Source organism: Ovis canadensis, chromosome 4 (genome assembly GCF_042477335.2).
Source record: "Ovis canadensis isolate MfBH-ARS-UI-01 breed Bighorn chromosome 4, ARS-UI_OviCan_v2, whole genome shotgun sequence".
Taxonomy (NCBI): domain Eukaryota; kingdom Metazoa; phylum Chordata; class Mammalia; order Artiodactyla; family Bovidae; genus Ovis; species Ovis canadensis.
In genome coordinates this window covers 126,834,997-126,858,910 of record NC_091248.1, presented here as the reverse complement: position 1 = coordinate 126,858,910, position 23,914 = coordinate 126,834,997, and the positions used below count along the sequence as shown (strand labels likewise).

General features: G+C 47.3%; 1 protein-coding gene across 1 annotated transcript; it reads right to left on the bottom strand.

Annotated features, from left to right (window-relative positions):
• Positions 1 to 806: 806 nt before the first annotated feature.
• ZNF212 (zinc finger protein 212) lies at positions 807 to 16,764 on the bottom strand. Its single transcript, XM_069587042.1, has 5 exons — positions 16,609 to 16,764; positions 4,775 to 5,164; positions 4,568 to 4,694; positions 3,503 to 3,592; positions 807 to 2,726 (listed from the first exon to the last, which is right to left on the bottom strand). Exons 1-5 carry the CDS (start codon positions 16,630 to 16,632, stop codon positions 1,915 to 1,917), a joined length of 1,443 nt encoding a protein of 480 aa, XP_069443143.1. The 5' UTR covers positions 16,633 to 16,764; the 3' UTR covers positions 807 to 1,914.
• Positions 16,765 to 23,914: the final 7,150 nt, after the last annotated feature.

Below are 23,914 nucleotides of genomic sequence, written 5' to 3'. Positions count from 1 at the left end.
GCTTTTCTCCCCACGATGCAAGGCAAAGGCCAGGCACGTTAAAGCACTCCTGGGATGGGATAAGGGGGTGTCTCTAATGCAAAAGGTCACGGGGAGGAGGCTGGAGAAGGGATTCAGGAGGTGCTCCAGAGGTTTCCTGCACATGGTGAAGCCTGAGCACCTCTCAGGGCCTCGTCCTACGATAACCTCCCTCCCCACCGTGTCTCTACACCAAGATTACCCCTTACCTTACAGAGACCAAGCTCGTTTCTATTTAATCTCCACATCCCTCTCGCTCATCTCATGGGCAACCATAAAGCCTGTACAGAACTTTTCAGTTGTGTGTTCTTAACAAATGATTTGATCCCGTGGACAGAGGAGCCTGGCGGGATACAGCCCATGGGGTTGCCAAGACTCGGACCCGACTGAGCAACGCACACACACATACACACACATTTTTCATTTACTGAAATAGTACTGTGTTACAGATCTCATTCAATTTCTTACATTTCCCATCAGCACCAAGTACTTAAGATGGACCCACACGGCTATGTGGACACCTAAGCCAACACTCCTGTCTCCCCAAGACTCCTCGTGTACCACGGCATTTCACCTGCCCTCCCTATCGCCCACCTCCCACGACTCAGACACTCGGCCTGTCTGCAGCCCTCGACCACCACAGATACTGGTGAGTATCCCCTGCGTGCCCTCCTCTCTGCTGCCCAGGTTTAAGGAAGGTGCAGGCCAGGCTATGCCACTAGGCCTTCACCCTGGCTGTAGGAGGGAATTCTCGACAAATGGAGAAAGACATCAAACAGGAGCACTTCTTTTTTTTTTTGCCAGTAGCAAGTTTTATTCTAGGCCAACTGCAAATCATCAAAGGGGACACTCACACAGGACCCAGGAGCCTGCTCCCACCTCCCCCACACAACAGGGGGCAGGCATCCAACACCCCTAAGGGACACGGTGCTTTTTCTCCATCTTCTCAGGAAGTCAGGCCCAGAACAACTGTGGAGTGTGTGTGATCTGAACAACCTCAACAAACAACTGGTGTAACTTGGACCAACTCAAGGGACCACTGCACGGGAACAAGCTGAACCACCGAAGTGAAAACGGAGCTCTCCACCCCGGGAGGCTGTGGAACCACAGCGGGGACGGACTGGAAGGGCAGGGAGGAGCCGCCCGTGCAGGAGCAGCCATACCCCAGCTCCTTTCCTGGACCCTTCACACCCAGCAGGGGCTCTGGGGGCTCCCTCACCACGCTGTCCCTTGTGGTTGATTAGGCCCCCTGGAGAGCCCAGGACCCCCACGACAGGGTGCTCAGCACTGCGTCCCGGCCTCTGGCTTGACTGAACCTGAGTGGGCTGAGCGAGCCTATGAGTGACTCCCTCCTGGAGGGCAAGCCAGGTCCCTGTTAGGAACAACTTCTACGACTCTGAAAAGTTAAAGAGCGCCAGGCTTTCTTCATAAACTAAAATCTAATCCCCCCAACCCTCCCCCAAAAAAGGTTCTTCAGAGCAGGGTAAGCAGTTCCCTTTAATTACCTCCTCCACTTGTCAGGAATCAGACCACGGAAGAGGAGGACCCACGGGGCTGTGCTCCCACATGCCTGCTCACTCCTCTGGTCCGACTCAATCCCTGGGAAGACCCAGAGGCTGGGAGAGGTCACTAGCCCGGCAGGGTCAGACAGCCACCCCCAGCCTGAGACTTTTGGCTCCAACGGGAAAACCAGAGACAGCAGGAGAGGCCTGGCCCAGGCTCCCTGCCTCCCCTGGATTTCAGGACAGCCTCTGGGCTCGGCCTGGCGCCCGGTCACAAAAGCAAACCAAAGAGAGCCCCCTCAGGAAGATGTCAGTGCCCGACTCTGCAGTGTCTTTTGGGGGACAGTGCCAGCTCCCCCCACCCCCCCCTCCACTGGGTGAGGGGCTGGCACCCCTAGAGCAGGCCGCTGGGCCTGGCGGGCTGCAGGGCTGGCCCGCCCCGCTCCCGCTGGTGGATCTTCTGGTGCTGCAGGAGGTGCTGCTTCTGCACAAAGCTCTTCTCGCACTCGGGGCAGCTGTAGGGCCGCTCGCCCGTGTGGATGCGCTGGTGCCGCACCAGGTCCGATGGGTGGCTGAAGTTCTTGCCGCAGTAACCGCAGAGGAGGGAGCCCCGGCTCCTCTTCCAGGGGATGTGGCCGGGCAGGGCGACCAGGCTGTTGGGTGAGAACCGCTCCTGGGCCGGGCGGCCGGCCCGGGCGGCGGCCTGCAGGTGGCAGCGCTGGTGGGTCAGCAGACTCATCCGGCAGCGGAAGCTCGTCGCGCACGCGTCGCACTGGAGCGGCTGCGCCTTCCGGGCCAGCGGCTTAAGCTGGGGCCGGGGCCGGGGGCTCGCCTCTGGCTCCGAGGGCGTCCGCGGGTGTGGGGTCTCGCACTCGGGACATCCGCAGGGCCCAGTGCTGTCCCTTCTCAGCTGCAGGCCTTGCCCACATTCCCGACCCGGCTGCAGCTGCTTGTGACACTTGCGCTTCGGGGTGCAGCCCAGAGTTCTGCCGCTGCCAGGGTCTCTCCCATCCTCGGTGGGCTCCTGCAGACGAGTGTCCCCAGGACCTGACTCCAAGAGGATGGAACTGCCCTGCCCATCCCAGAGCTCAGCCTGCTCCGGGCTCCGGAGAGCCTGCTCGTCGGCAAAGCCCAAGCACTTTCCGGGAAGGTCCGCGGAGCTGTCCTGCGTGTACCGCGTCTCCTGCTTGGCCACGACCTCCTCGGCTGCCGAGAGAAAGGAGAGCCACAAAAGAGAGCACAGTCTAGGTTGTCTCAGAGCTAAACGCGCCTTGGCCAGCTTCAGAAGGGCTCAAATCAGAGTACCCCAGGACCAAGGGAACCGGGACAGTCTAAAAGAGGAGACTGAGCGGCTTGCAAGGCCTGAAAAACTAGACTGTGCTCAGGGAGAGACGTGCTGGCTGGACTCTGAACACGGTGTGCTTACAGGACACTGTCATATTCTCCAAGCTTGTCCACAGATCTGCTTTCAACCTCTGTAGAAAATGGCTAGATAAACACAGGTATAAGCTACTTTAAGTGTTAAGAGTGTTAAAATAATAAATGTGAATAATAAAACAAACACACACCTAAACCTGTACCTTAGAAATCCACACATCCAGCTCCGTTCTTCCTGCAGACTCTCCCCAGATGACCTGGTTCCCGGTGGCTTCTCCTGCCTCTTACCCAGCGAGCCTCACTCCTGCAGCTCTGACCCACCCTGCTCTCAGTCTCCGCCGGGTTCTGACTCCGGTCTATTAGGCACCCCACCCTGTACGGCACACGGAAAGGCGAGGCGGCCGCGAGTCTTAAGGACTCCCCGCAGTAGTGAAGGAGGTAAGAGCCACGTGTAAGAGGTGACCTGACGACAACCATAAAGGAGTTTAGAACAAACAACGCCGGACAAGGTGACTGCCGATCAGCATGGGGCAGTCTGGTGGTGGTAAAGCTCACAACAGGCTGCAGGGGACGGGACGGGGCTGGAATATTCTGGAGCCACTCACCTGGGTGGACATCACGAGACTCTTCCTCCTCCAAGTCACCCGGCATCTCTGCACCCAACTCCATTTCTCCTTCGGGCTGGCCAAGCACCTCTGGGTTGGAAAGGGCACAGTGTGAGCCCAGAAGACAGGACTGGTCATTTGCCAGTGAACAAGGCAACCGAGGTCAAGGAGCTGACAGTAAAACTTCAGAAGATTCACCGTCACTTTTCCCGAGCAGTTTCGGACAATTCAGAAAGTCATGGCCAATTCGAAGGAGCCACTCGGCTAACGGCTGCCTTCACGTTCCTTCTCAGGCGCTGGGGGCCAGGCCCCAGAGCTCCCTGCTTTCCTCCCCACACCACCCCCACCTCCCACGGTCGGGGGCTCCTTTCCAGGGCTCTAACTTCATCTGGGCCACAGCCCTGCAAGGCAAGGTCAGGACTGCTGTCCCCACTGGGACAGACAAGGCAACAGCCACCAGCACCAGTGACCCAGCCAAGGTCACAGACTCCTCTCTGACCATTTGCCCCTTCCCTCTCCCTCCCTCCGCTCCGGTCACAGCAGCCTTCTGGACAAGCCTCCACGGACCTCGGTTCTAAAGGAGTTTAGAACCAAACAAAATGCGTTTATTATTTTACCTATAAAGACGAACATCTATCAAAGCAGCACTTCTAATCAACACAGCATGAACTTTCAAACCACAGGACTGGCTGTAATTCCAGATAAATGCCAAGAAACACTGGTGAGTCCCTGCTGCCTGCCCATCCCAGGTAACAATGGACTTCTTGTCAAGCCGTCCTAAGTATTAAAAACAGCTTGAGGTATCCTAGCTGTGTTACACTCTAACGCATATGATGACATCTTATCTATTAGTATAAACACTATCAAGAACTGACTACATGAATACAAAACCTTCCCAAGAGTCTTCCTAAACCGAGGGCCTGAGATTCCCATTACTCAACGCAGCGGAGGCCAAGAGAGGACCCACAGCCACGAGAACCCCAGGTGTAGCCCGGGTCACAAGCGCCTCGGTCAGGAAGTGCAGGATGTCTGAGGGCGAGGTCTAGGGAAGAAACCGCTACCTACTCAGAGAGGCCAGAGCCTCATAGTTGCTCTTCATCACGCTGGCGTAGAGCTCCTTCTGCCAGTCCTCCAGGTTCTCCCACTCCTGTTCCGAAAAGCAGACGCCGTCATTTTCAAGTGACCTGGACACCTGGAGTCACAAATGTCACACAGTGAGGGCCTCCGATCAAAGATACAAAGGAAAAGCCAGCCCCTGAGAATCGGGCTTACCTTGGGGGCCTCGCCCTTGCTGCCCGGGGGCAGCCGCAGGACCCAGAAGTTCCTGTTCCTCAGCAGGTTCTCCACGTTCTCCAGCCGCCTCTGCAGCAGCCCGTACTCCTGCAGCAGGGTCCCCAGCACGGCCCACTTGCCCTCCAGCTGGTTCCCGAACTCCACGGCCGTCTTCTCGCAGTCGGCCAGCTTCTTCTCGGCTGTTCCCGTCCGCCCCTCCAGAGTCAGCAGGCGGGCGGCCTGGGACTCCACCTTCTTCTCCACAGCCTGGATGGCGGCCACCACAGTCCAGAGCGAGATCTCTGTGGTCTCCAGGTAGGGGCTTTTCTCCAGTGCTTGCAGGGGTGGCGTGGAAGAAGTCAGAGGGCTGGAGCAGTGTTTCCTCCTGTGCTGAAGAACCAGGTGCAGGGTCAGGCGGTCAGCGTCTCTTCCAAACAACAGGTTAGAAACACACAAGGGGTCCAGGAACGCTACAGCACCCCGTTTTTACATTTTTTTTTAGTTTAAAAAGCATGTGCCTTTATATTCTGATACTTCAAATTACACGTATATGCCGTAACAAGAAAAAACTAACATGTATGTAAAATATCACCATCCAGAAATAGGCTGTTGGGATCTTGGTAGGTTTCCTACAAGGTTCCCCCCGCCCCCCATCTTCTAACTTATTTTATACTTCAACAAAGCTGCCATCGTGTTGTAAGTGTCTTGTTGCCTGCGTTTCACAGCCAGCCTCTTCAGTACGCCTTTCCACTGTCAGTATTCATGTCTTTAAGCCATTTTTTTTCTATTTGATATTATAGAGTCTGTGTGATACTCTGCTACGATAAATGATGTGATTTCCATCCACTCTCACCTCCACATTCCTGCCAGACTTCACAGTGGATCACGTCAGCCCTGCAGGTGGCTCCCCACAATCAAGACAAAATTCCTTAGCAGCACCTACAAGACTCACCACATCCACCTTTGCACCTTACCAACCAGGAGAGTGAAAACTGAGTCCTTCGGAAACATCTACTTAAATGACCGGACTGAGTCCTCTGGCACTGTCCCGAGGCTTCACGTTTTTAGGGTCTGTCCCTGACAGCGGCTGAAGCTCAGAGCTAATAAAACCAGCACCTGGGAAGTGTTCTGAGCTGTCCTCTTGCCCACACTGTGTTCATGGCAGTCTTAAACCCCAAAGCTTCATATTCTATTATATGGCACACACTTTATTCAAGGCTGCTTCTCTAACTATAATGAGGACATGGAGAACAAGACATTGGAAGGAAATAGCTTTAGAAGAACTGCCAGGGCCTGAGCTTATGGTCTAGAGAAAGAGGGGATGAGATGAGGCCAACCAATGGCACAGAACTGAACACTTAAATTTGGCCGTGACCTACTCCAGGTAACCAACTCAGTTTGTTACTGAGCTATTTAAGCCAAAGGCTTAAATATCCCGCTTAAAAAACATGTAAAGAAGTTTAATGTAAACGAAAAATACAAATGAAACCAAAAAATTCAATTACTGGATAAATTCATTTCCCCACACATTCTGTTCTTAAGTCTCTAGTTTTTCAGCATCTCTTTCCCTTCTGTGGCCCTGCACTGTGTTACTTGCTAGCACTGTTTTCCAAACAGGAAGGTGGGTTGGGATCTGAGCAGAGAAATAACATCCCTCCTCTCCCATGTCCTCAAAGGCTAAGAAGAGCAGGCAAGCCAAGCTTCCTCTTTTCTTTTGTTTTAAATTATCATGACAGAAACAATTTGAATATCCATCAACTGGTGAACGGATAAACAAGCCAACGGCGGTCCACTCATTCGTTATGGGTTGAATTATGTCCCCCAAAAGGACAGGAGGAAGTCCTAACCCCCCACCTCACAATGTGATCTGACTTGGAGATAGTCTCACCGCCTATCAAGTTAAAATGAGGTCAGGAGGGTGGGCTCTAATCCAGAGTGACTGGCGCCCTAAGAATGGGGGAGAAATGAGGGAAGGCACACAGGAGCAGGCGAACACGTAGCTCTGGAGGCAGAGGAGTTACGCTGCCACCAGCCAAGGGGCGCCACCAGAAACCAGGGGAGAGCAGGGGTCAGACGCTGCCCCACGGCCCTCGCAAAGAGCCAACCCTGCGGGCCCCTGGATTGCAGACTTCTAGCCTCCAGAGCTGAGAGACAATCAATTTGTTGGGTTAGGCCACCTAGCTGGCTGGCCTTTGTAACAGCAGGCCTAGGAAAGATACACCTTATATCAGAATGGTTCGTGTTAGTCACTCAGCGTGTCCGACTCTTTGCAACCCCTCGGACTGTAGCCTACCAGGCTTCTCTGTCCATAGCATTCTGCAGGCAAGAATACTGGAGCAGGCTGCCATTTCCTTCTCCACCTTATATCAGAATCCTCCTCAGCAATTAAAAAGGGACAAATTACTGATGCCTGTAACAACATGGATGAATCTCAAAATCACAAACGTGAACGAAACCAGACACAAAATGCTACATACTGCATTCACTTACATGACATTCAGGAGAAGGCAAAACTACAGACACCAAAGAGACCAGCAGTTGCCAGGGGCTGGGACTGCTGCTGCTGCTGCTAAGTCGCTTCAGTCGTGTCCGACTCTGTGTGACCCCACAGATGGCAGCCCACCAGGCTCCCCCGTCCCTGGGATTCTCCAGGCAAGAACACTGGAGTGGGTTGCCATTTCCTTCTCCAATGCATGAAAGTGAAAAGTGAAAGTGAAGACGCTCAGTCGTGTCCAACTCTTCGTGACCCCATGGACTGCAGCCTACCAGGCTCCTCCACCCATGGGATTCTCCAGGCAAGAGTACTGGAGTGGAGGAAATTAATTTCTTAGGGGGTACTTTTGGGGATGATGACAATATCCTATAACTTGGTAATATGATGGCTACACATTTTTCAAAACTCACTGAACTACAGTTATGCTTAAGGAGTGAATTTTACTGTATGTAAATTATGTCTCAGTAAATAGGACACAGAGTATCAAGGAAGGAGAAAATGTTAGCTATCATAAAAGATACCATAAACGGAGTCTAGAAACAAACAGGAAGAGAATATTTGTAAACAGGATATGAATCGGGAAGAAAAGATAAATAACCCAAACATAAAACTGCAGACTATAAACAATTTGCAAAAGTGGAAATGTAGGCGGTCAGTAAGCAAATGCAAAGACAACCATATTAGCAGTCACGAACGCAGATACAACCAAGTGAAATCACTTTTCATCGACCTGGTTGAGAAATATGAAAGAGAGGGAAAGGGAACAATAAGGAGAGCTGACTATAAAGTGGTAAATCTGGTACCTTCGTAACATTCCTGGAACAAACTTTGAGGGAAGAAAATATCCAAAAGGTCCTTAAAAACCCTCTCACCTAGTGACACCACTAAAGGACTCTTCAAAAATAAACATTACTATTCAGCGACATACACATAAAGATGACTGATTACTGGCAACATTCTTCGGAAGAGCCAAAACCTGGAAATAATCTCGATGTCTTTTTTTTGTCTGCACCAAGTGGCTTACAGGATAGTTGCCCGATCACGGATTGAACCTGGGCCACAGTAGTGACCAGCTCTCCACGTGGCTCAGTGGGTAAAGAATCTACCTGTCAGTGCAGGAGATGCAAGAAACGCAGGTTCGATTCCTGGGTCGGAAAGATCCCTTGAAATAGGAACTGGCAACTCATTCAAGTATTCTTGCCTGGAGAATTCCATGAACAGAGGAGCCTGGCAGGCTACAGTCCACAGAGTCGCAAAGAGTCCAGACACGACGGAAGTGACGAGGGACACGGTGACGGTGCCAAGTCCTAACCGCTGGACCACAAGGGACTCCCTCTAGATGTCTATTAAGAGGAGGATGGCTACATAAACTGTGGCACAAAGATGGTGTTACACAGCCGTTAAAAAGAATGAGTGAGACCTACATGTATGACCTGGAAGAATGCTCATCATACACTGATAGGATAAAAGCCAACTCTGAGGGAAATACATTTATTACGACTTCATTTTCCTAAAGAAGAGACAAGATTAAGTGTTTATGTTTCTTTTAGCACACAGGAAGGTGTGGGAAGACATTCACCAAACTACACTAACACAAGTCAGCCTCAGGATGCGAGAGGGATTTTAATCTTTGATTATAAACTATTGCTTGTTTGACTTTTTCACTAAATACATACTTCTCTATAATTTTTTCCTTAGATTTCATACATAAGAATACTCCTGAAGGAAACGAGAAATCTTTAAAAAAGTACACTTACACGCACATATTTCTGGATTTTCTGGGACAGTCCTGCTTGCAAATTGTATCTTGCTGTCAGATCATGTATCATACACCGGGCCTGCAGCTATGGTCTGAAACCCACAGTCACTACCCATGAGACACAGTTCCTGCTCTTAGGAAACCTACACGCTGCTTGAGTAAAACACTAAGCAAGACTCTAAAGTGATGCGTGACACAGCTGGCCTAGATGGTATTGAAGGCTGCTTCTAGCGCTGAGACAGGCGACTGAACAGATAAAAAACATTTACATGATACAGAAAATTATATAAAGTAGTGACAACAAATCTCTGTGTAACCAGCATTCAGGTAAAAAAGCTATTTAATTAAACACATATGTGTACACACACACTGAGAATACCTTGGCGATACCGTGGGTTCAGTTCCAAACCACCACAATAAAGCAGGTATGACAAGTCAAATGAATTTTCTGATTTTCTAGTACATATGAAAAGGTATGTTTACACTATTCTGTAATCTAATGTAATAGCGTTATGTCTAAAAAACAGTATATACCTTAATTAAAAAGTAGGTTATTGATAAAAAATGCTAACCACCATCTGAGCCTCCAGGGAGCTGGAATCTTTCTGCAGTATTAACATCAAAGATCATTGATCACCATAACAAATGTAATAACAATGAAAAAGTTTAAAATATTTTGAGAATCACCAAAACGTGACACAGAGATAGGAGGTGAGCAAATATGTTGGAAAACTGGCAGATGACAGACTTGCTTGACAGAGAGTTGCCAGAAACTTCAACTGCTAAGAAACACCGTCAAGTGCAGCAAAGCAAAGCACAACACGGCAGGGTACGCACGCACGCACGTGTGTGACCTGTATATCAGCTTTCCAGTCCTTCGTGCAACTCTCTGAAGTAACTACTATCCCAAATTTGTTTTTTTACTATTAACTGCCCTTTTTCATTTTTTTTTACCATATTTGTTTCCAAAAAATATATTCTTCTAATTTTCCATGTTTTAGGATTTTACATAAACAAGTTACTCTTCTACAACTCCAGGAACAACTTGGCATTGCAGGTGGCGTTGATTCATTTTCACTGCCGTATAATATTCTACCACGTGACTTCACTTTACTTTTCCATCCCACTACTGATGTTTCCTCATCTTTGTCACTACAAACAGTACTATGATGAATAGAACTGTGCCTGGCTTCTAGTGGAGATGGGCAAGTTTCCCAAGGGCATAGTGCTAGGAAGGGAATTATTGGCTCATAGGGTGTATACACATCCTGAACGTAAACAGATAATGCCAAATGGTTTCCAAAGTAGTTGTACCAATTTCACTCCCATCAGAAGTCTCTAAGTATTCTGGCTGTTGCACAATATCAGAAACATTTGTTACTGTCAAACTAACATTTGTGTCCCTCTAGCAAACTGGAAGTGATAGTTGCTCAGCTGTGTCTGACTCTTTGCGACCCCATGGACTGTAGCCCCCAGGCTCCTCTGTCGATGGAATTCTCCAGGCAAGAATACTGGGAAGCCGTTTCTTTCTCCAGGCGACCTTCAGGACCCAGGGATCGAACCTAGGTCTCTTGCACTGCAGGCAGATTCTTTACCTTCTGAGACACCAGGGAAACCCTTGTGCATGTCCCTCTATAGATCTGAAATGACATCTCTTTATGGCTTTCATCTTCGTATTTGTTATTACTAGCAAGGGACAGGCATCTTTCCTTAATGTTTACTGGCCATTCAAATTTCCCCTTCACTGCTGAAGTCTTTAGTCCATTTATCTTTTGGGTTATCTGACTTCTCTAAGTATTTAAGAGGTTGTCTGATACAATTTGTAGATTCTGTATGCTAATCTATCAGTTATATGTATTACAAATCACTTCCCTTATTCGTGCCTCATTTTAAAATTCTCTTTATTATTGTTCAATATAAAGTTTTAATGTAGGTGAGTTTATCAGTATTAATTCTCTTCTGGTTTGAACTTTCATGTCAGGTGTGCAAAAAACATCTGTACCACACGATCCTGTCTTCTAAACACTTGATAGTTTTGACTTTCATATTTAAGTATTTATCTCAACCAGAATTGAGACAGTATTGTGTACAGTGCGAGCCTCAACTTTCACATGGGAATTCAACAGATCTAATACTATATACTGAAAACCCATCATTTACCTGTTACCTCTGTCATAAATCCAGTTTTCATACATGAAGTCAGTCTGTCTCTGGCATCTCTCTTCTGTTCTATGGGTCAATTTTCTACTGCTTTACCAAAATTACCGTCTTAATGACACAGCTTTTTGATAATTATTGGTACCTGGTACAAGTCCTCCTACTTATTTCACAGGAGTATCGTGATTATTTTTGGCCTGGTGATAGTCTACAAGTTTGAAAGGTTTCACAAAAAAATATCTTTAGAGATTTTGTCTGGCACTGCATCAAATTCATAGATAAATCTGAGAAATGACATCTTTAGAATAAAAATGTTTCAATCCACTCACACTACCTACTCCTTTTCTAACATTTTTAATATCTTTTGCTATTTAAACATATTCCATAGGTATCTGTTCCAATCATCAATTGCTATATTATAAATAATTCTAAAACATAGTGGCTTAAGACAACAACATGTATTTTGCTCACAAATCTGCAACTAGAGGAGGCTTTGTCAAGGACAGTTTGGTCTACCGCACTCCAGGTCAAGTGGAGCACATTATGGGCACGTGCTAGAATCACCTGAAGAATCCCAAGCCACATGGACAGGGATGATCTTGGTGGTAATGGTCATGTTCTGTTCAACAGCTCTGCCTAAGGTCCCAGTCTGCAGTCAGCATCAACCACTAGAACACACTTGCATTTCTAATAGGGCATTTTTGCCTTCTCTCTTTTTTCTTCATTAATCTCTCTAAACACTGAAATTATATATTGATAGCTATGTGGATACAAAATTATTATCTTCATGCTGCACAATATAACTGAAGGAAAGTTACACAGCTCAAAATAGCCTGGAGTTAAAACTCCCCTCTGGGTCCTCCCCACCATCTATGCAAAAAAAAGAATTCTCTCACTGGAAGAAAAAAAATGGACATTAAGGTTGATTATGCCCAGCTCCCAGCTGGTCCAGCCTCTGGCCGATAGCCAGAATTCCTTGCCCCAGCTGTTTAAGAGCTAACTACTCCAAACAACCTTGGAGAAGAACAGGCCTTCTCAAGACAGCAGATTTCCACATATATGCCTATATATACTTACTCTTTTCTTGGGTAAGTGCAGCAGCTCACTGGTCTGACTGCTGCCCCTTCTCCCCTCATTAAAGGTGACCTGTTCCTGTAATATGCTGGTCTCGTTCTCTTTCCGAACCTCGCCTTCTCTTAACTCCCTTACCCTACAATAACAGCCACCAGAAACATGCGGATGCTAAAATTTAATTAAACTTAATTAAAAACTGAGTTCTTCAGTTCCTCAGCTATTGAGCTACATTGCAAGTGCCTGACAGCCACATGTACTTTGTTCCTACTCTACTGAACAGGGCAGAGAATATTTCCATCATCTCAGAAAGCTCTATCGAATGCACTACACCCTTACTAGTTTTTTATTCATAAAATACTAAGGTTATGTTAAAATTTCTACTATGACAGTGAATTTTCCTTGTAGTTCTATCAATTTTTGTTCAATATATTTTGAGCCTATATAATTAGATGCACATAGGATTAGAAACATTCTATCAGGATGGTAATTAAGTCTTTTACCATAATAAAAGCAGTAGTAGCCCTTTATCTCTAGCAATATTAATACAGTTAAGCCAACTTTCCTTTTTAAAAAAATACTGCTTATTATTTTATTTTTGGCTGCGCCGGGTCTTTGTCGCTGTGCATGGGATTTCTCTAGCTGCAGCAAGTGGGGGCTTCTCTTGGTGTGGAGCACTAGCTCCAGGAGCTGCAGCTCAAGGGCTCAATGGCTGTGGCACATGAGCTCAGCTGCTCCACGGCATGTGGGACCTGCCCAGACTGGGGCTGACCCCGTGTCCCCTGCACTGGTAAGTGGATTTTTAACCACTGAACCACCAAGGAAGTCCCCAATTTTCCCACGATCAGTATTAGCCTGGTACATGTTTTCATATCCTTTTATAGTCAACTGTTTCTATAGCTTTATCTTTTAGCTGTATCTCTTATAAACCATTTGCTAAACTTTAACCCAGATGGGGAGATCAATCTCTGCCTCTTAACTAAAACACTTAGTCCATTTCCATTCATTGTAATTGTTGGTCTATTTTTATCTATTTTTACCTTATTTGTGCTATTTATCCCATCCCGTTTCTTGCCTTCTTTTAGACTGATTTTTTTCTTATTCTATTATTCCCCCTTTTGAATTTTAACTTATATAGCCAATGTCTAGTCTTTTAGCAACCATCCTAGAAACTGCTTACAAAGACTTCAAATATCTGAATTTTGATCATCTCTTCCTAACGTTGGAGAAGGCAATGACAACCCACTCTAGCACTCTTGCCTGGAAAATTCCATGGACAGAGGAGCCTGGTAGGCTTCAGTCCATGGGGTCTCAAAGAGTCCACTGAGCGACTTCACTTTCACTTTTCACTTTCCTGCACTGGAGAAGGAAATGGCAACCCACTCCAGTGTTCTTGCCTGGAGAATCCCAGGGACGGGGGAGTCTGGTGAGCTGCCGTCCATGGGGTCACACAGAGTAGGACTGAAGTGACGCAGCAGCAGCAGCAGCAGCTTCCTACTGTTTATATCAATGCTGCCATGCATTTACTCTATCTTTGTTTTTAACCCACAAGAGACTATTACTCTTTCATTCAGACAATAGTTGTTTAGATTTACCCATTTTAATGGATCATCATATTTTCTTATATTATCACTTTCCACTTAGGATAAGTTTCCTTGTACCTTAAGTACATTCTTTAGAATTCCTTTAATGAGTATACTAGTAACAAATTGTCAGTTCTGTCTGAAAATATTTTACCATTTTTTTAAAAGACACTTTTGAGAAGTATAAATATGGGACTACATAGTTATTTTCTTTTAGCCTTTCCACGATGCCAGTCTACTGCTGGTTGGCTTCCAGAGTTGCCGAGATGAACCTCATCAGTCTTAAGAATGGTTCATTTGAAGCCAATCTTTTTAAAGAACTGTCTCTGCATTGTATTCTGTACCTTCACTATCGTGTGTCTAGGTAGAGATTTCTTTATGTTTATCCTGATTGGGATCTACTGGGCTTCTAAGTATTTGTATTTGCACCAGTCCTATGATATCCTCGGCCATTAACCACTCATCATACATGGCCTCCAGTGCAGACTGAGTGTTTCCTATTGGAATTCCAATAGGTTTTTCTTCTGAAATTGCAACCTCTGAAATCTCTGAATGACTAATTTTTTGTCCATTCATTTTACTGGCTTTTTCTCAGAGTTTTTCATTACTTTTTGCACAGCTTTTATTAGGAATTCATTTTTTCTTAGATTTTATCTATGAGAATTATTTGAAGTCTGAGCTAAGTGTTGAATACTTCAGAGATTTGAGGTCATATGAATTCAGGCAATAAGCCCACTGGAGAGTCAACATGAATTCTCAAGGGGCACCTTGTACCCATCTCTTGGCACCAAGGTTTGTCATGATTTTCTCTGCAATCACTCCCTAGAGGTGGGAGCTTACTTCCAGTTCACCCTTAAGGTTGCCCTTTGAAGTTTCAATGTTATGAGACTGGAGTTGAAGGCGTCTGAGACTTCCCATCTTAGGCTCTGAGTTTTGCCTATTTTCCAATGTCCCTTGAGGTTATAAACACTACCAGTGAATGTTCAGTAAATGTCCTCAAAGTTGGCTTCAGAAATCCTTATTATCTCTGAAGAGCTTGCTCTTTCACTTAGTCTTTGGGCTCTTTCATATGTTCTACTAACTACATTTCAAATATATTTGTTCCCTCACCTCAGGATTTTTCGTTGTTTTCATCAGGGCACCCTTTGGCCATACTGGCCAAACAAGAGTTACAGAATCTTTTATCTGAAGACGAGAAACGAAATATGCTTGAGAACAATTTAAATATGTTCTGCATTGATAGATCCATAAATTAATTAAAGCATACTTGGGGATTTTGGAGGACAAGACTTCCTTTTAACAAGATCTGTTGAAGACATGTAGGAAACTGCACTGACCAGTTAGGAAGAGGTATTCTGGAAGTTAGTAATGTATCCTCCAGCCCAACTTTAGTATTATAACATGGTCTTGAGAAAAAAGGCAAGTCTTTGACTAGATCACCTTAGCTTAAAGGAATCAAATAAGGTAAATATAGTGATATCATGAACATCTGTGTCTTGTTGTTATAATTCATTGAAAACACACACTGTACTAAGTCTCCCAATCCTTCCCCTCAGTTCTTACCAACTTCCCACAAGAATCAAATACAAGGCACCCAGCTCACGGTCAAATTTTCACAACAGGATCTCCATAGCCCTCTCACATGATTCTGAAAGTGTCTTTAGATCAAGAAATGCTGCCCTGAAGACCAACTGAACTCCACCTGCCCTTTCTACAGCAAATCCTCTCATATCATCAAAGTAACCAACACTTCGTAATAATAAAGACTGTCAGAGCTGCCAAGAACCTTGTGTGATGCAAACTCAGTCGCTTCAGTCCTGTTCTAGTCTTTGTGACCTTATAGACTACAGCCCGCCAATATCCTCTGTCCATGGGATTCTCCAGGCAGAACACTGGAGTGGGTTGCCAAGGCCTCCTCCAGGGGATCTTCCCGACCCAGAGATAGAACCTCGGTCTTCTGCATTGCAGGCGGATTCTTTACTGTCTGAGCCACCATATCATCTAGTAACTAGCCAAACACTCAATTTACAGCTAAGGAAACAGAAGCTTACAGTGAACACAGTTACCTAAAATCACTAGACTGGATAGCTGAAAGCTGAGTTACGGGCTAAAACCCGGTTTCCCGACTCCGTGCCCAAGCTTCACGTCTTGCCATTCCCTGAATGGGAACATGTGGGAGAGGAGACGGAAAGATCGACAGCTTCCCAGACAAAAAGCCAGCAACTTACACAGTGAGGGTAACGCCTGCCCCCCAGGGAGAGAAAGCCCTGCCTTAACTTCAACCAGCGCGGCTGCAAACCAGTGCAGAGTCTGCAGCAGGAGAGAGCACGGCAAAAGGAACGAGGGCAGCCCCATCAGGCCGAGAACGAGCTGGTCACACAGAAGCAGAGTCCTGGGGTCCCGGAACACGGGGTAAGTTCGCTGGCAATGACAGGGACTCAGGGTTTCCCATCCGCGCCTCCTCACCAGCCAAGAAACGGGCTCTCTTAGGGCGCGACGAAAACAGGTCGGGACGGTAGCAAATCCAAGAACATGAAACAAGCCTCGGCGAAGTTTCTCAGGAAGACGCCGGGGATACGGCCGACGCGGAGGGAACCGTCCGCGAGAGGGCAGGGCGCTGGGGTCCTCGGGGGAAGGTCAGCGTGGACCCGCGCCAGCCGCTGACTACCGACGCCCAGCCCCGCCGGGGCCGCACCTCGAAGCCCAGCCCCCGGCCAGGGGCTCCCCCACCCCCAACGCGCCCCCGGGCCCGCACGGGAAGGAATCTTACCCGAGCCGGTGCCAGCTCCGCCATGGCTGCCACCTGGGGCCCGTCTAATACGCCTCGGGCTGCGTGCGGGGTTTCCTGGGGGGCCCGCCAGCACCTCCTGGCAGCCGCCCCCAGCGCCGTGTTGATGCAAGGTGCATTGTGGGAGTCCGGCCCTCCCGGGCCAAGACGGGCGCCACCCGCCGATCCTCGCCGCGCGGGGTTTCCCCTGGCGCCTCCGTGCGGCAGGAGGGTGAACAACACCTCGGCCTTCAGCCCGAGAGGGACGGACGACAAGGACTTTCCAAGTCAAGGGCAGGTTGCAAATTTAAGACGAACCTCCTATAAGCACAGCTTCATTAATAAACCCCAAACAAGCAATTGTCTAAGTTTTTATCGTGATACGTTTACCACTCCTTATCAAACACTTAGTTCCATTTAAATTCATCTCTCAGTGGTTTGGAGGGCTTCCCTCGTGGCTCAGACGGTCAAGAATCTGCCTGCAATGCAGGAGACCCAAGTTTGATCTCTGGGTAGGGAAGATCCCCTGGAGAAGGGAACGACAACTCACTCCAGTATTTCTGCCTGGAGAATTCCATGGACAGAGGAGCCTGTTGGGATCGCAAAGAGTTGGACACGACTGAGCGACTAACAGGAACACAACGCGTAGACCTCTGTTTCTCCAGCACTCTGGTAGGTGCTTTGACGGATTGAAAAAATGTATAAAACTCACGGGGGAGAATGAAAGAAGTGAAAGTGGAAGACGCTCAGTCGTGTCCAACTCTTTGTGACCCCATGGGCTATACAGTCCATGGAATTCTCCAGGCCAGAATACTGGAGTGGGTAGCCTTTCCCTTCTCCAGGGGATCTTCCCAACCCAGGGATCAAACCCAGGTCTCCCACATGGCAGGTGGATTCTTTACCAGCTGGCCACAAGGGAAACCCATGGCAGAAGAATAGATACATGCATACCTATGGCTGAGTCCCTTTACTGTCCACCTGAAACTATCACAGTATTATTATTGGCTATGAAAGTGAAAGTGAAGTCTCTCAGTTGTGTCCAGCTCTTTGCGACCCCATAGGCTGTAGCCTACCAGATTCCTCTGTCCATGGGATTTTCCAGGCACGAATACTGGAGTGGGTTGCCATTTCCTTCTCCAGGAGATCTTCTGACCCAGAGATTGAACCCGGGTCTCCCACATTGCAGGCAGACGCTTTACCACCTGAGTCACCAGGGAAGTCCATATTGTAGTATATATATTGTTGGCTATACTCCAATATAAAGTAAAATTTTTTTAAAAATGTAATACTCAGACATTTCTCTGAGGGAAGAAGCTGTAATCTGGTTGGGGAAAAGAGACACGCTCCCAAACCGCAAGCAGTTTTATTCAAAAATACACCTGTTACTTTGCTTTTTAGAAACCAGACACACATTTCTCATATCAACAGGGGGTCAGGTGCCCAGACCATCCCACTGAAGTCTATCAGTGAAAGTAATCATGCTTTGGAGAATCCAAGAGAGCCCATCCAGCCTACATGCCTCATGTTAAACCACGCATTCTGAGTTTTGGGTTGAAAAGCATGGCTGCTTTACCGTTTGAGCGTGTGACACACAGCACTAATACAGCGATGATTATGTGATTCATGCACATTGTCTCCATAGAGACAGGCGATGAATTTCCGTTTTGAATGATAGGCATGAAGCACTTTCCCTGAGAACTAAAATCTTAAGATCAACAGAAAAGTATGTTCATGTGACTGACTCCTTAGCGTGAGGGCTTAGTTCAGACTTCACCTGCTCTGAGAGACATTCCCTGACCACACTGTCCACAGCCCAACACCCTCCTCCATCCCAACACTCAGTGTTGTCACCTAATAACTTTTCAGGGCATTTCTCACTATCTGAAATAACCTCATTTTCCCATTAGTTTGCATAGTAATTATGCAAACTAATTACTATGCATAATGTAATTATACAGAGTGGATAATCCATAACAGTGGATAAGCCCGCCACTGTTATCCTCCATTTCTTGCACACAGAAATGTTCATAAAGAGTTTTGGATGATTGAATGGTGAATCAAAAAATAGGGCTAGGACAAGTCAACTCCAAGAGAAGGCATGATGCCCAGGGCAACCAGATCCACAAGCAATTGAATCATTAACATACCTAAAGAAAACATGGGATGGGCTGAGAAAATTGGCTGAGATACGTCTCAAACCAACAAAAATTTACTGTCAGAAAAAAAAAGTATCAAGTTTGTGAAGGCAGACATATCAGGACATAGGATACCAAGATCATTAAATGGTTCATTACTGAATTCACGTGTGCACCAGGCAAATTTCTAATGATGTAGGTTCCCGTGTAGCTTCTGGGAAACAACATGTAGGTCAGGCTGATGCAAATATCCAGACCACCCATGAACATTATTAAACCGACACTCTGGCTTATCCATCAGTTTCTGAGAGTCAACTGGATTCAGCATCCCAGCCTGAAACTCTAGAAAAATATTCACATCAAATTTCGAGTGTCAAGGGAGGCAGCACCAGGCAGCGGTTTGCAGTCTGATCGCCTTGCAGAGATGGTGCAGCAGTTTAGAAAGGGACTTGCCTGGGGGTCTAGCGGTTAAGAAGACTCCTTGCAATGCAAGGGACACCGGTTCAATCCCTGGTCTGGGAAGATCCCCCAGACCACCTAGCAACTAAGCCCACGTACCACAACTACTGAGCCTGTGCTCTAGAATCTGAGAGCCACAACTAATGAACCCATGTGCTGCAGCTCCCGAAGGCCGTGCACCCTAGAGCCCATGAGCCACAAATAGTGAGCCTACGCACCCCAGAGCCTGCGCTCTGCAACTAAGAATAGCCCTCGCTGGCCACAATTAAAGAAAGCCCATGTGCAGCAATGAAGGCCCACCGCAGCCAGAAACAATGAAATAGAATAAACAAATACATCATAAAAAAAAGAAAGAAAAGAAAGTGGGCCAAGGAGTGATGCCGATCAAGATTGTGAAGGCAGACATATCAGGACATAGGATACCAAGATCATTAAATGGTTCATTACTGAATTCACGTGTGCACCAGGCAAACTTCTAATGATGTAGATTCAGATCACTAGATGCAGACCTTGGGCAAGTCTTGAACTTCTCATCACCTCCATGACCTCACTATTAGTGAGGAATAATAGTAGCACATATTTCATAGTTATTAAGAGAGTTTGCAGATTAAATGAGTTAGTTGAAATCAAGTGCTTAGAACGGTGCCTGTCCCAGGTTAAGAGCTCAAGAAGCATGCCTCATCCCACTACTCTTTGTGAAATAACAGATACAAGTAAAGGTGCTTGTGTGACAGAATGCCTGCCATAGAGCAAGCACTCAGTAATGAGTAATATCTCATTTTGGCTTGTTTTCGCTTTGGCAAAGTCTCTATGCCTTACCTGCAATGAATTCACCAAGATAAATGTCATCTTGTTGCATCTCTCAGAAGCCACCCGTCTTCCTTCCCCAATGACACTCACTCTTGACACAGGCCTTTAAATGAACCTCGGTGCCGTTCACAATTATTCCCTTTGGTGGCAGCGGTGTTAGAGGAATCAAGGAAATTTACTCTTAGTACATGGATCCTGTCGTCTCTACATCTGTGGAATATGAATGTAAAGTGCAGAGCTGAATGGGACCTTAGATGTTATCTTACTCAAACCTTCATTTTTAGTGATGGAAAAAGTATTCTTCGAATCACAAATAATATAAAGTTTAAAATAATGCTTTAGGGCTTCCTTGGTGGCTTGGTGGTAAAGAATTCACCTCCAAATGCAGGAGATACGGGTTCGAGCCCTGGTCTGGGAAGATCCCAAACGCTTAGGAGGCGCTAAGCCCGTGCACCACAGCTACTGAGCCTGTGTCCTACAGCCCAGGAGCCGCAACTGCTGAAGCCTGCGCACCCCAGGGCCCGTGCTCCGCAACAAGAGAAACTGCTGCAATGAGCTGCCCTGGCCCAGCAACGAAGCACAGCCCCCACCGGACGCAACTAGATAAGAGCCCGCGCAGCAATGAAGCCCCAACACAACCAAAAGTAAACCTATAAAATCATAAAAAGAAAACAATGCTTTAAAATGGTTATCTTGTCCCTTAAATTTTCTATCATATGATTTATAGCATACATATCAACATATATATGTACATATGTGTACACCCAATCGTCTTTTTCAACTCAAGAACGTTCATAGACCACAGCTTTGAGACCTGCCTTTGCAGTCTGTTTCCCCTTACCACTTTGCAGGTCTCCAGCTGGCAGGGACCATGGCTTTTTTGCTCCTTTCCCATCACTAACCCTTTAGGGAGCATGCCCCATGCAGCTTCTAGGTCAGTGAGAATCCCAGAGTGAACACTCTTGGGCTCAAGCTGCCCCACCCCAACCTCAAGTGTCTGTATTCGTGTAGCGGACGTCTGTCAGTCTCGCCGGCCTAGCACGTCCCCCTTCCTCTGACCAGATAGGCACCCCCTCCCCTTTGGGAACGACTTCTTCTAGGCTCTAGTCATGTAATTCAAAGGGCTGCCACCGTCTCGTTCAGTGACAATTCCAGCCTGGTCACAGTGACTGTTTGATATATATATATATACATATATATATAATCTAAATATTAAAATTTAAACATAAAATAAATATATAGAAAATTTAAATATAAAAATGTTATTTTTATAAATATTTATCTAAAAAATAAAATGTTAATTATGTATATATTATAAAGTTTTATTTATTTATTTTAAATTGTATTTATTTATGTTTGACGGTGACGGGTCTTCCTCGCAGCATGGGTTTTTCTCTAGTCGCAGCCATTGGTGGGCTACTGTCTAGCTGAGGTGCCCGGCTTCTCATCGCAGTGGCTTCTCTTGTGGGGGAGCACCAGCTCTAGGGTGCAAGGGTTTCACTAGCGGAGGCACGTGGGCGCAGTAGTTGTGGCCCTCTGACTCTAAGAGCACAGGCTCAGTAGTTGTGGTGCACAGGCTTAGTGGGATCTTCCCAGACCGGGGATGGAATGCGTGGCTCCTGCACTGGCAGGTGGATTCTTTATCAGTGAGCCACCAAGGCAACCCCACAGCGACTGTGGGAAAGGCAGGCGTCTGACTCAAAGCAGCCCAGTCACAGCACCCTCACCTCCTGGCCACAGCGACTGAGCCAGGGGTGGGCCTGGGACTTAAGTTCATCCCTGAAATCTTTTTAATTGGAGCTGAGGAAGCAGGTTAATTTCCTTTCTGGTGAAGTTATAAATGCGAGTCAGGAAGAGTCTTGTCCCCCATTTTTTGGAGTAGGTTAGCTTGAAAGAATGCTCCCAGAGAAAGGAGCAGAGATGAGTCCTTTGTGTCCCTATGGGGGACTGATGCTTCAGTGGCTCCTCTGTGTCTGTGAATAATTCCGGATTCCTCCCAGAAACTTCCCCTTGCTCCTTGGTTGACTGGTCAGGCTCAGATAGGGGAACTGGGTACCTGGGTGACAAGATTTTTCTTTTAATTGCATATCCTTTTATCCCTTTTGAATTTTGAGTGGATCAATGTAAAATCTATTCAAAACTTCATTGATTGATTAAAAACTGGTGCAGAACTCCTTTTAGAGGGAAAACAGTATTTTGTTCATCAAAAGAGTTTTACTGTGAAAAAATAGGCTCCTGGGCAGGGCTTGGAAGGCAGAATGTGAGCAAAGATAAAACTAAACTGCCCTCCGGAGTAAATTAGGATTTGGGGGTTTCTCTGGGGCTTCCCTGGTGGCTCACAGGTTAAAGCATCTGCCTGCAATGCGGGAGACCTGGGTTCGATCCCTGGGTCGGGACGATCCCCTGGAGAAGGAAATGGCAACCCAATCCGGTACTCTTGCCTGGAGAATCCCATGGAGGGAGGAGCCTGGTGGGCTACAGTCCACGGGGTCGCTAAGAGTCGGACACGACTGAGCGACTTCACTTCACTGGGTGTCCTAGGAGTGAGGGACTGCAGAAGGGGGAAGGGAGCTAAAGCAGAGATATGTGAATTTGAGAATCCAGAAAGCATGCATTAACTAAGGAAAATAAACATTTCCTCACCCCCAAATCGTTGAGAGGTTCGGCAGGACTGCAGATTTTCACACTCCATGTTACCATTAGAGGATACTGATCCCACTGGGATGCACCCAGGTAACCAACACTAGCTTACACTTCTAAGACTGGATATAGATCTTTCCTGACTCTTAAATGGGTGTCTTCTCTTATAATAGGAGATAGTCAGCTGGTAGCAATTATAATGCTGAGGGATGATATGGGTTTAAAACATGTCTAAAGGGGTGTGAGCACAGGTTCTCAGCCTTCGGCAAATGATGCCAGCATCTCACTTGGAGACTTATAGGAGACCTATGGGAATCTCAGTGGATGGGGTAGAGGGACGTGAGATTCTGTCTCGTACCCAGGACTCCCCGAGAATTACCATTCCTGAGATGTCCTTCCATGGCGGCTCCCTAAGGAGTCAGTTTGGAGTGACAGCCGTGGCCTTGTCCAAACTGTTAGGGTCCCAGGATGATAAAATGCTGCTACGTTTTTAAATTTTCTTCCCCCCTCCTTTTTCTTGGTGGGGCCACGCTGGCTTGTGGGATCTTAGTTCCCAGACCAGGGACTGAACCCAGGCCCTTGGCAGTGAGAACAGAGTTCTAATTACTGGACCGCCAGAGAATTCCCTACGTGTTTTTCTAACGGTAACAATCGGACAGACCATTACTGGAGAACCCAGACACAGGCTGGTTCGTCTTGTGCCTGGTGGGAAGTTGATTCATCTCCCCCTCACCCTCTGCCATCACCCGATATTCCCGGACTAGATCTCAACCAGGCATGGTGCCCAGATCCTGGACCACAGGATAACCTTGTTCATCTGTGGCTCTTCATTTTCAGTAGCAGCTAGCTTAACCTTGTCGTCTCCAGACTTCCTCTCTCAAGAAGCCACTCGCTGCTTTTGAGCCGTGCTAAGGGGCTACAAGCGGGTCTGTGGCACCGCGGGTCTCAGGTTGATTGGCAGCCTGCCATTGAAAGGTCTTGGCATTGAAGGCTGGCTGTGGCCTGGCCGTGACTCACCTTGCATCTTCATCACCTACAACTTCACACATCCCGTCTCTGGCCAGGCCAGCCTCCTGCCTTCCAGCTCCCGTTCCTGCCTCCCCAGCGTGTCCCATCCACATCCCACATCACCTCTCCCTCCTCCCCTGCTCCATTCAGGTCATCCCTTTACGCCCCGACTCCTCCAGGTCCAAAAGGACATATAATCTCTTGGCAGCGGATGCTTCTCAATGGGGATCTAGTAGGAAAGAGTTTTACTCTTCATA

What these genes read in the sequence shown, in the direction of transcription:
- ZNF212 (XM_069587042.1), bottom strand. Translation starts at nt 16,632, where the DNA reads ATGGCGGAGCTGGCACCGGCTCGG. An exon ending in TGAGGCTCTGGCCTCTCTGA is followed by an intron (nt 3,593 to 4,567) that starts GTAGGTAGCGGT and finishes TTTCCAACCCAG; the next exon opens with AGGTGCTTGGCCAGCCCGAA. An exon ending in GTCTCGTGATGTCCACCCAG is followed by an intron (nt 2,727 to 3,502) that starts GTGAGTGGCTCC and finishes TTCTCTCGGCAG; the next exon opens with CCGAGGAGGTCGTGGCCAAG.